At 42.5% G+C, this 13023-nt stretch overlaps 1 protein-coding gene across 4 annotated transcripts in view; it reads left to right on the top strand.

The window, feature by feature from the left end:
• Positions 1-13023, top strand: part of carmil3 (capping protein regulator and myosin 1 linker 3) — a 92312-nt gene that overhangs the window by 56272 nt on the left and 23017 nt on the right. For all 4 annotated transcript variants that reach the window (XM_062405286.1, XM_062405288.1, XM_062405285.1 and 1 more), the window contains exons 17-23: positions 2361-2430; positions 2543-2624; positions 7492-7588; positions 7684-7738; positions 10003-10175; positions 11121-11189; positions 11543-11636. In XM_062405286.1, the coding sequence (XP_062261270.1) occupies positions 2361-2430; positions 2543-2624; positions 7492-7588; positions 7684-7738; positions 10003-10175; positions 11121-11189; positions 11543-11636 (640 nt within the window). The remainder of the gene's footprint in view (positions 1-2360; positions 2431-2542; positions 2625-7491; positions 7589-7683; positions 7739-10002; positions 10176-11120; positions 11190-11542; positions 11637-13023) is intronic.

The following is a 13023-nucleotide window of genomic DNA, read 5'->3' as shown; positions in this document are numbered from 1 at the left end:
ACTGAGCCCCAATTTGCCCCTGACATCTGTGTGAGTGATAAATGATAAACAGCTGAACATAGATTCACTGTATGATGGGTGTGTGTGAATTCTGTAAAGCATTCTGAGTGTTCATCAAAACTAGAAAAGCTCTGTATAAATACAGACCATCCACCAAATGTTCAATAAAGCAATGTTCCGTTTTTATAGTCTGTGTAAATAAAATATAGTGACAAGCAAATACCATCAATTCTAACAACAATATTCTATGCAGTGGCATCATGAATGAAATATAAGGACATTAAAAATCACTTTTATGTCACATAATTCTACGTAAGTTTATTATTGCATCAAGGTACTGATTGGATTTCTGTAGGAATATAAAAAAGGATTGTTTGGTGCTAAAAAAGGATTTCATTGAGGTATTATTACAATTTGTGTCCCAGCCTTTCCAAAATTAATCTTACACAGCAGATGTAAAATAAATAAATCAGAAATATTCAAGATGTCAAGCAATTAAAACACTTAATTAGACGCTTTATTATAAATTATTCTAAATGAATCCCGTAAATCAATATTTGCAGTGAGGAGAAAGCTAAATCACAAATCTATGAAATGTAAATGTCCGTGGCGCTCTGCCAATGTGTGTACTTTAAGCTTCATGCCGTTGTGCTTTATGACTTCATAACTTTAAACTGAAGTGGCTAGTTGAGTTCTCTGTCACCAAAGGGCCCAGTGAGAGCGAGAGCAGCTACAGATCAGACACAGGGAGATGGCATCATAGAGTGCCGCCAGACTGCAAGCATTTCATTTTATTTTATTTTTAATGCACTTTTTCATCATTAAAATTAAAGTGATTTTAAAATGAATCAAGCTAGGAAATTAAATACTGTAAATTAACCAATACACTAAATAACTAGACATCTGTCTTCATTTCGAACCTGGAGCCAGTGCTACTCCTCAGATTATAATCCATCTGCTGTATTTGATCAATCAGTGGATTTCACAGATCCGGATGAATGTTAAAATTCTGGTGAAGGTTTTTATATTTTTGTGTGTGTGTGTGCTTCCCACAGCTCTTTCAGAAACTGCCTCTCTCTTAGTCTCAACAACCACAACCTGCTCGTCCAAAAGCAGCATCCACTCATGTTGCTGTAAGGTGCCTTTGTGTAGAGCAGTGGGTGGAGACACTTCTAAGAATTTAGATGCATTACTCTCATGTTCTCTGCAATCTCCCCCTAATGCACAGCTCAATCACGGAGAGAGGACAGTGGTACACTCCACCGTCAGAACGAGCCAAACCACTCGGCACCCACAGGGATGTTATCCTTCATGGTTTTGTTGTCTCAGGCTTGGTTACTAAAATAGCTGATACCATATGGGGAGTAGTTTGTATCCAAATCCATCAGTGTTATTGAATCATCAAGGCTGGCATTAGGTTTCAAACGTTTCTCCTCACCAGTGGAGCCATTTGCTGTCATGTAACTGGACTGGCCCTCCATCAGAGGACACAGTATGAAGGCTTCCACATTGGCCCGGTGTGCCCTGTGCTGATGTGTCTTTGTGCAGGAGGCTGCATCCTCATCCTGAGCAGCTTCAGGAGATCTGTAACCAAACCAGCCCAGTGAGCTGCCAAGCAAAACAGAGTGTCCCTACAGGGATAAGTGAGAGTGGAGCTAGATTGCAGTTTCTCTGTTGGGTATGTAGCCCGCTGTTTGCTCCTCCGTAGCCAACCAGTACAATCAATAGGCTGAGCAAACAAAGCAAACTGCGAACAATCAAGCTGGTTTTGTGTTGACTGATGGATCTCTGCCAAAATGTAGGAGTGGACTCCCCACCTTGCACTTCTGCTCATTACCTCCTCATGCTGTACAACCCTTACATGTGAACAACTTCCAGCGGGGCCTTGAAGTGCAAATACAATTTTTTTTGTTTGTTTTTTCTACTGCACCCTGCTTGGCCTGTGTGTGTGCATGCACTGCAAATTACCATGTCTCTTGAATAAATACCCTCTTTTCAGGAGATTTCTGTTTGAGCTATGAATCTCCTTCTTCTTAAGCTACTTTTTTCCTAAATCCTTTAATATGGCTTTGGAGCTTTTAGGTGTGCGGATGAGAACGAGGAGCAGCGAGGGGGGGTCGGACTATGTGTTCAGGTTGTTAGAGGGAGGAACAGCAGCAATTGGACTGATCCTTGTTTCTCACTCTTTTCACCCCCTCATTCTCTCATCGCCTTTGTCCATTAATTGCCCTTTGTTTCTCCTTGTCTTCGTACCTGGCTATCATTCTGCTCACTCCTCCTTCCTTCTCTGCCTCTCGATTAATCTGTTTGCTTGCTTTGTTCTCTCTCTCCTCTCCTGCTCTGCCTGTGTTTCCCTTCAGGGCTCTGTTCCTGGGTCTGTCCAATAACCCTCATATCACTGATTTACACCTGGACATCAGCAGCTGTGAGGTACGCTCTGTCAATCTGCGCTGCTCTGGATATATTTACTCATCTACTTCATAGATAAATGCTTGTGGCTATCCCATCATGCTCCGCTCCTCTCCTTGTCTTCCACCTACAGTTGAGGTCGGCAGGTGCCGGGGTGATCCAGGAGCTGTTTCCTCGAGTTTCATGCGTGTCGACTTTAGACATCTCTGATAATGGTAAGAAACACAACCACACATGTGTGTTCTCACACCCACAAGGGGACAGATTATGATATGTCTGTTGCCGTACAGTCACATTGAAACCCTTTTGATGGCAGGCATCATGGTGGGGATACCAGCGCGTTCAGTTTTTCACTTAAAGCTCATCTTTAAACAATGGAACCAGTGAATAGTTGATGTTTTCTGATGCAACCATTTCTTTTTGTGCCTCCGTCCGGCTGGTGGCATTATGTTTTAGGATTGTCCGTCTGTTCCCATTTAGTGAACAAGATCCTTCAAGAACATCTTGAGGGATTTTTTTTAATTTGTAGCAATCTTTCCCTTAGACTTAAGATTTAGGTGGTTTAACAAAAAGGTTCAGGTCAAAGTGACCTTACAAAACCCTTTCATGTCTCGTGAATATGTCATCTTAAGAATGCCACAAGCATTTTTCCAAATCCGACACAAACCTGTTGGACTCACCGATGAATCGATTAGATTTGAATGATCATGATGTGTCAAGTTGATTCAGCCAGGCTTCTTTCTATGTGGAGTTTGCATGTTTTCTACTGCTACTTCAGTTTCCTCGGTTCAAAAACTCGCAGATCTTTGGGTTAATTGAAGAATCATCGGTGTGAATAGCTGTTTGTCTCTGTGTGACGGCCCGGTGATCAGAGGTGTGAAAAGTATTCCCATTCATTACTCAAGTAGAAGTATAGATACTAGGGTTTAAAAATACTTCTGTTGAAGTTGAAGTATCAACTCAAGCTTTTTACTTAAGTAAAAGTGTAAAAGTACTGGTTTCAAAACTACTTAAAGTATAAAAGTCAGAGTAATGTAAGGGGATTATTTTAATGTCAATACATTAAAGTGCCAAATATGTACTACTGAGCATTAACATGTGTTTCATGGAGCGGACGACATGATAACTAGTTGACAATAAGTATTGTAATAGTGCCAAAAGTCAAACCTCAGTGGAATGTTATCAATAACCTTTATTGGAAGAGACCTTGAGACCTTTGGACTAAATCCTGTATGAACAACAATACTACCAATAGGCTTTGTTCAGCCGCAATAGCAGCAGGTTCTCAAAGTTATTTTAGCCTTTGTATGCTCTACCTGGTCTGAAGCTGAGCCCTGCAACACTAAACAGTCTTTCACAGGCTGCTGAGGCCCTGCCCTTTGTACACACCGCCCGTCGCTACTACCGATTGGATGGTTTAGTGAGGTCCTCGGATCGGCCCCGCCGGAGTCAGTAACGGCCTAGGCGGAGCGCCGAGAAGACGATCAAACTTGACTATCTAGAGGAAGTAAAAGTCGTAACAAGGTTTCCGTAGGTGAACCTGCGGAAGGATCATTACCGGTAGGGGAGAGTGGGATAATGTGGGACATCGGGTAATGTGAGACACCCCCTGTATCTAGGCAACGGAACACATTTGTGGTCATGTGATCATTATGTTTCAAGCCCCTCCCATTCCCCCCTTGCCATGAAGGAGAAGTTGGTTCTGGTGCTGTGGAAAATGTTTTTTCACCAAAATGTGTTTTTTGCATGTAAAAGTAAATTTTCTTGCTTTGAACTTAATCAACTGGTCAAAACAAATTGAATCAGGTAGAGAAAACTTATATCATACATGTTGGTGAACTTCCAACATATAAAACCATGTGATTGATGCTAGCTGAAGATTAGCCTGAATTGCTAAGAAATGTTGGCTGTGGGGTAAAGTGAGACATGAAGCACAAGTTAATTTTAGTCTTAAACATATTGTAGTGTAATATTACATTACATATGTTTTATTTTAATGTCCTAAACATTGTAGATAAGCCATCATGCCAAACACCCCTCGCAGAGATGGAGAGTGCAGCCGCTGAGGTCATGCAAGGAAAGAAGTCCTTAAGAAAAGCTGGAAGGGATAGAAATATTGATAAGACAACCCTCAAAAGATTCATAAAGAAAAAAGAGAAAGGGGAAGTCAAATCAGTAGCCTGGGGTGCAGTAGCTGAGGTAAAGAGAATATTCACAGATGAGATGGAGTATGCCAAACACTTGAAACAACTAGCTGACCAGTTCCATGGCCTTGCTCCAGTTAAGTGCCGTGAACTGGCATTTGAATACGCAGAGAAAAACAATATCCCTGTCCCTGCCAATTGGACAGAGAAGCAATGTGCAGGTAAACTAGGGTGTGCAAGAGATCACATGAATCATAAATGTGCTTAATTGACCAATCCCCATGATTCTGTTAATAGTCAAATATCAGTGGTTGTCAATCTAGCTGTCAGGATTTTATCTATTAAAACATGTGTTGTTATGGTAGTTTTAAAGTGAAACATTAAGTGTCACACTTACAAGACCACTTTTTTTATAACAATTATATTTTCACTGCCCTTTTTCCTGAAGACATTCTGATCATTTCAATTTATAAAATACATCCTTAATTAATGGGAAATTTGTACATTTGACTGATATTGCATTTTAGCTCACCTAGAGGGGAGCAAATGTAAAAAATATGCCACATTAGCCCGCTCTCCCCTACAGCCTGATTCGAAGGGTCTCGCGCTGCGCCCCAGGGCCAGCGTGTCTCCCGAGGCCGGGGTTGTGTTGGTGTGGCACGCTAGTGATCTCCCACCTACTCCTTTTATTTTTCTGTCTCCTCCACTTCGTCTGAGCACTGTCCACGACCGTGCGGTGCCTCCTTCTCCTTCTCCGCTCTTCCATCCCCAGGGGGGAGGATGACGGATGCTGCGAGGACGGTGCCGCACGCAGCTCTGGCTTTGCTCTCCTCCCTTTTCGGAACCCTCCTGTGCGGTTGTGTGGCGGCCAACTCAAACTCTCCTCGCTCCTCCGAGGGGACGAGGGAGGTTTAATGTCTCACAAAAAAAAGGTTGATACACCTGGTGACCTGGCAAGGGTGCACCCTGCCTCTCGCCCAAAGTTGCCTGGACTTTAATGACCGACCCTGTTGAGCTGCACTGTGGGATTTTTGGAATACACAGGTTTTGGATTTCGATCTATACTAGAGACACAATATCACAATATCTTGGCCTCTGTTGTACAGATCTCGATCATTCATTTTCTTATATTTCCCCCTCTGTGAACAAGCAACCGATACATGAAATAAATTCAACTGGTGCAGGTTACGGTTGCAGTGCTCTCTCAGAACTAGTAACGTAAATTCACTTTAGTGGAATATAAACACAGACAGGTCCTTCGTTATAAGATATCTGGCCATAATGAATGTGGCATCTGAGCATACATTATAGTTTGAAAATCAAAGATGACTTTCTCTCAACAAAGAGTCAATACTTAACTATTAGATTTGATCCTCATTCTGCTAACAATGCATACAAATACGTATCTTGGGATATATTAACGCTGCCGTCCTGTTTTTACCATTTATCCAGCTCACCACTACCCACTGACAAAAACAAAGCAGATGAGATGACTGTGCCTTGTTTCCCATCTCATCTCTTTATTAGTTTGATCACAGGAGAACCATTAACAAGTCTCTGGTGCTCCCCTCCTCCTCCTGCTCTGTCATGTCACAGCTTCTTATCACTGACACCAATGGAAATTAATTTCAAATAAAAGCTGCAAGCAGCATTGCAGATTATTTTTTTTTTAATCTACCTTTAATACCTCCACTGAGATGAGACTAGCTGCATTTGTAAAATAACCAAGCTCATTTGGTATTGAAAAGGGATTCAACCTTGACTTAACCTTGGATAATTTCCTTTTTTTATTTTGTATTTATTTAAAACTAGTGCAATAAACCTGCCTGTTTGCAATTGTTGTTGCCTTGCCCTTTGATAATGCTCTGGAATCTGCTTCAGAATTATTACTTATCATATCATATACTGTCACTTTTTATTGTTTGTGTGCTGGATGAAAGAGTAAAACTAGAAAGCTTTGTGTTCATTCTAACTGGTTTATCTGCAAATCAGATTTTATAGTCATTGTTATTTTATCAGCTTTACTGGTGGGACAGATATTATTGCCCATAGGCTGTCGGTTGTACTTTATCTGAGGATGTGGAGTCTAGCTCCATCCTCGGACTGAAAGCACACCGCCCTGCCCCCACTGACTGTAACAGTCCGTTTCTGTAAAATGAGTTGTAGCACGCTAAGCTCTAAAGGCTTAAAAATAAAACAACGCATCACCAGCCAAATGCATCTTCATAGTTTTCTTTACAAGAACTCTAATCGTGTTCGTAAAGATGAGACATGCCATGGTTAATATGACTCATCTATTACATTTATCCATCCATCCATCAATCCATTATCTACACCACTTATCCTTGGAAGGTCACAGGGTTAGCTGGAGCCTATCATCTATAGCATGCAATGTCAGATTGATATTAATCTTGGTCATGTTTAGGCGAACAAAGAGGAATACAAGGAGCAATAGTGTCCTTGCTCCAGTCACCGCTCAGTCCCTAATTAGAGACTTGTGAGAATATCTAACAGCCATTTCAGTGTTTGTCGGTGAAATATCTTGCCATGGTTACCACTTTCCCCTTCGTTCCTCATCCTAGAGCTTTTGAATGTGCGAGTGGGTGGAAGTGAGGTTAATTGGGAGTATTTTGGAATTTCAGTGGGCAGGAAGAGTTTGATCCAAAAACGGGCCATGAGACGATATAATGAGCTTTGAGAGCCAGCGATGTTAGCACCTATCAAATTAATCTGCGAGGCACTGGTGTAACTTTCAGGAAGTTCAAATCTGACTTTTTGTTCCAGTTTAAGTAATCAGTTAATAACTTGTCTTTTTGTGTTCAAGGTGATAACTCTCTCATTTAATGGAACATCTAGCGGGAAGTGTTTTTTTAACAAAGCCTCAGCAGTAGCCTTGCTGGCACTGCACTCGTACTCCAGTGAGCTGTGTTGTTTACAGGTTTGGATGCCGACTTGCTGGCTGTCATCCCAGCATTCTCCAGGCACCCCTCCCTCAAACACCTGATGCTGGGGAAGAACTTCAACATCAAGGGCAGGTAGGGACCACGAGGGAAACCGGCAGTGCAGATGGCAGGAGGGCGAGCGATAGATACTGATGTCCAATGTTTTCTGTTTCTATCTGCCTCCGCAGGGTGTTGGACGACATCCTGCAGAAACTAGTTCAGTTGGTGCAAGAGGAAGAGTGTGTGAGTTGGATTATGTAACATATTGTGTTCACTCCACATGCGCACAAGCACGAGAATCCTCTGTGGCGTTATGCACAGATGCACGCCTACACACGCCTCACAGATTTGTCGCTACACACGCATTCCCTCTGCACACACACAAACGCGCCCATGTCACCGTTTAAAACCTTGTGTCCTCGTTCATGGGCATTTCAGCTCAGTCTCCCACCTGCCTAGCACACGAGGTGCAAACATGCTCATGAGTCATATTGCCTGTGGGCCTGTGATGTCATGATGTCTGTGGGTCCCGCCGAATGAATCATTACGGTCTCAGTTTATTTGCGAGACTCCCAAGGTTCCCTCTGCCCTCCATCGGCAAATTCAGCATGACAAGCAGCTTACGCAATTATTTACCACTGTTGATGGTGATCGCTCACAACTATGCTCCTGAGCCGAGTATACGGAGTGATGTGTGCGATGCCGGCCAACTTGCAAAGGCGTTGATGACCGTGAACGTGTAGGTTTAAAGGGATTATACAGAGTCTCTCGGAGGTCGCCCTGTTAGCTCACCCATGTGAGGACGACACGCGCATCAGTATCATCTTCCTCCTGCAGGGAGCTTTGATCCAGTGCCCCATGCTGACACTCAACTGTGACTCACAGAAAGCTGTTAAAATTAAAGTGAGAAAATGAGAAGTGCCAACAGCTGAAAGAAATACATAAACAAGATGTGGGGGAAAAAAAACTCTTAAAGGAGTAGTTTGATATTTTGGAAAATTCACTTTCTTGAGAAGGATAGCTTAACTGTAAGGTTTCTCTACATGTTAAGGTCTTGAGCTTATTATATTAAGCTCACCTAACTCACCAAAGCGACAGGAGATATGGGGACACAGTGAGCCTGGCTCGGGCAAAGGAAGCGAAATCCACCAAGCCACCCTCCTTTAACAAACCTGGAATCCTTTCCAGGATTGTTGGTTATCTTGTCTGCTTAAGTTGTACAAAGACAAAGTGTAAAAAGTTGCAGTTTGCTCTTGTTTTTGACTTTAAGTTAACTTCAGCCACCCAGATGCTAGGGGCAGCTTTAAATTTACTATCGGGAAACCGGAGTAGTATCAATCTTTATATTTCTCTCTTGCCTAGGAAGTGTACATTTTTCAATACGTTAAAGTCTGTGTTCAAAATAAGTCACTAATCACTATATGGTAAGTTCACCATTTTGTAGTGCTGTCCGAATTGTTTTTGCAAATTTGTATACTATATGTCTAGGATTTAATGTTTCACAATGCATTGTGAAAAGTAGTGCACAACCGATGGTCACAAACCGAGCAATATAGACCATCATGCAATTGCACTCGCGGCAGAGAGACAGGAGGAGAGTGGGAGGCAGCAGTAGCCCGATCCGTCGTACAAATGTAAAAACGAGGAGCGCAGCGCATCACAGCAGAAACTAAGTCAAACAAAGAAAAAAAATTACATTTAAAATGTTATTGTTGGATTTATCCCAGCCCAAGATTATGTTACATCATAATCCTGCAACAATGAAGTATCTGCACAGAGTAGTGTCCGATAGTTTTTTTTCTTTTTCAGATGAGTTCACTAAACGGTTCACTACAGAGAGGACCCTATATATAGTGAATGAGGGGGGGGATTTAGGACACAGCTATAGTCTTATTTTAAACCTATTATGCATGCTGCAAACACAAACTGGTTATGGATAGTCTGTGCAGCTGAAATTAATAAATGTAGTCAAACCTCTACTCACATGGTGATTGTTAGTGTAAAGAACCTATCCTGTGGGTAGGTTCTTTACCTACAGGATCGTCGTTATTTATCAGATCTTCACTTAAAAGTGTCTGAATTGTAAAAACAGTTTTTCCAATTTATTCAAACTGAGGGTCCTTATGGAAAAAACACAGCTCGCGTTGACAGAAAAAAGAAAGAATGTGCAAATAAGTGCAATAACAATAACATTGTTTAAATGTATTACTGGACTTACGAAAACTACTGTGCACAATTTCCTAACATATTTTGTATTAATAAGCATGATTGCCACTCATAAAATCATAGGTCAAATAAAAATATCTCATTCCTGCTTATAATTGATTATATCTGGATGATTGTGACTAATTAACTAAATTGAGACATTTTGGGCAATTTGCCGCCCAAATTAATTTCACCGTTGAAAGTGAATATTTTCAAATCATCTTCCGTCTTTTTTTCCTCTGTGTTCCTTCTCTCTCTCTCTCTCTCTCTCTCTCTCTCTCTCTCTCTCTCTCTCTCTTAAGACCCTGCACTCCCTCTCGCTGTCGGACTCGAGGCTTCGCCAGCGTGGCACCGTGCTGGTCAACGCCCTGGGCTCCAACGCCTGCCTGCGGAAGGTGGACCTGAGCGGCAACCTCCTGGAGGACTCCGGGGCCAAGATGCTCAGCAAAGCCCTACAGATCAACACAACACTCAGGTGTGTGTATCTGTGTGTGTGTGTGTGTGTTGGGGGGTTAAAATAACCAGACTACTGGAAAAAAGAGAGATTACCTTGCAGATTAGAGCAGAAGAGGAGTGGGACAAGCAAAGATGAGGTTATGAGACGAGGACAGATGTAAGAATAGGGTTGGACTAAATTAATATGTTGGGTATGGTTTGAGGACAGGACACACAAAGGTTGCTGAGAGGCATAACGTTGAGTTCAATGCGGAGCTTCAAAGACGAGGGGAAAGTGACATGTAGAAGATAAGAAGGTAAGACTGAGAAGTTGAAGGGATAGCGAGGCAAATCGTTAGAAGGGAGAGAAAACATGGAGGAGGGGTGGAAAGAAATGGCCTTCAGGCAAACACCATATTGTACAACACTAAAATAAGAGAAGAGATTGTGTAAGAACTTGTGTATGTTTTTGAAGTGTGCTGGAGAATGAAAGCAGTAGAGAGTAAAATCTCTGAGATGGGGGGGAAAGAGCTGGGGAAAGGAGGACAGCATCGAGACGGGGGGTAGGATGGGAGTGCTGCTACGGGGGAAATGGTTGGATACGGAGGAAAGAAGGGGAAAGTTATGATTGGTTGGGAGAGGGTAACCGCCTATGGAGCGAGACTTTGGTTTTACTGATAGAATTTCTATGGCAGAGAGCGTGGGATGTAGAAAGAGAGAGAGATGGAGGACGGATGAATGGAGAAAAAGGGGCTGGAAATTACAGATGTGCTAGAAACAGGAGCGAGACAATGTTAGGTGGAAAAACTGCCCTGTGATGTAACAGAAGCTCATTGGTTGAACGGCAGTTGTTCATGCATTTGTAATTCTGTCACGTGTATGTGCGTTTGGTGTGTGTGTGGGGAGCTCTAAAAAGCTTCTGATCATGTTCTTCTCCTCTGTTCCCGTCTCCCCCCCATTTTCCTGCCGGCTTGATCCCTCTCAGGAGTGTGGCATGGGATCGCAACAACACCACAGTGACAGGCTTCCAAGATGTGGCGAGAGCACTCGAGCAGTAAGATGAACACAACACACACACACACACACCAAAAAGAACACAGACACACGTATAACGGATCACTTTCACACTCAGAAGATAGGCAGATAACCATCTCTGTACAGTGTTTACTATTACACACTGTTTCATCAGCCTTTTGACTTGTGTGCCAGCCAATCGTGGGTGTGAAGTTTGTGTGTGTATGTGTGTGGGTGCATTTGCGTATCAGGGAATTGGAGAAATCTGTTATAAACGCCCTGGGTGTTTCCTGTTTGTTCTTGTTAACGTCATAATCCTTCAAGTTTATTATTGCAACTTTAATATCATCACTCTCTCTCCCCCCTCTCTTCCTTCTCTCGTCACTTAAACAGTAACTTTACCCTGCAGTACATGCCCCTCCCCCTCAGTGACATCGCCCAGGCGTACCGCAGCGCCCCCGAGAGGACCGACCAAGCTCTGACCAAGGTGAGAGGAGCAACACTTCTCCGATGTTTGTGATGTCTTCATATTTTGCATCCAGTTATAAAGATGCAGGAGGTAACTCCTGACCGCAGGGGGTCAGGGTGAGTCATCAGTTTGATGAATGACTTTCATTTGCTTGTGCATCAGAATTAATGATTAAGCGTGAAGGTATTTATAAATTGAAATGCGGTAGGTCCCATATAACAAATCCGCATTAAAAGTTTTGGCCTTTTTATTCATGAGAAACCTCATAATACCTATCGACTATCAACTTGTTGCATCATCTTACTCCTGCTACACTGATTAGATTACAAAATGCAAGTTGCATTACTTGTAGAATGGCTTCTTAAAAAATTGCAAAACAAATCCGATTGATACCCAAGTAATTTTTGGGAAAATATTCTAAATATTATACAGAGAGTGAGTTCTACTTCTCTGTCTCATGTGATAGTAAATTCAATACCTTTGAGCTTTAGACTCTTGGTTGGACGCACACCAGACAGTTGAAGATGGCATCTTGGGCTTTGGGGCGTTGTGATGGACACTTTTCAAATGTTCAGCTCCAATGGAACCGTTGAGGGCAGGTTTAAGGGCCTTACTCGAGGGCCCCTCTGTGGTGATCAATGCAAGGGGCAAGTGTTGCTCTGTTTACTTCAGTTACTATCCTGCCTTTAGCTGTACTGTATCATAAGAGTAGGTCATAGAGGCAGACATTCACACTATTATTTCTGGTCTTATGACGGTGCCCCACATCTTTGCATCTATCAGCTGGTGTGGTTATGAAACGACAATAAACATCAGCCTTTAAGTAGCAGTGTCTCTTTCTAACACACGTCCTGTCGTGCAGATTGTCTTGTTTGTGTCCATTAACAGTCATCCAGGAGCGGAAAGTGCACTCACTAACATCATTAGACATAATAAATAACTTTAAAACCTGCCTTCAAACATAAAAAGCTGTCCCTTTCGATCCCGAGTGACGGTTCTCTCCTCTACATTTACCAAATAGATTCTGTCCGTCACTCGGCTTGTAAGCTGCAGCTAACGGAGCAGGTCTGTTTACATTGCATGTGGAAGTCTAACTCCCTGCCGGCTCAGATGTCAGTCAATCACACTCAGCATCTCCCCTTCCCGGAGGCTCGGACGCTACAGGAGCATTCCTGATAACGCTACAGAAACAAAATCAAATATCACCAGTATACTTTTACCTCTCTTTAAAACAACTTGACTATTAACGACCGGGACTGGTTGTGCTTTGGTTCTATCCTAATGAGTCATTCCTGGTTATCATACTCCTTTTTGCTTGGAGTGTATATGTATGCATATTATTTTATTTTTTCAGCGTTCAGGGATTTACCCCTTGAGGAAAACTTGATTTGCATAAGATGATTAA

The sequence above is a fragment of the Platichthys flesus genome, chromosome 14 (genome assembly GCF_949316205.1).
Source record: "Platichthys flesus chromosome 14, fPlaFle2.1, whole genome shotgun sequence".
In the NCBI taxonomy this organism is placed as follows: Eukaryota; Metazoa; Chordata; class Actinopteri; order Pleuronectiformes; family Pleuronectidae; genus Platichthys; species Platichthys flesus.
This window is presented reverse-complemented; position numbering and strand designations above follow the sequence as displayed.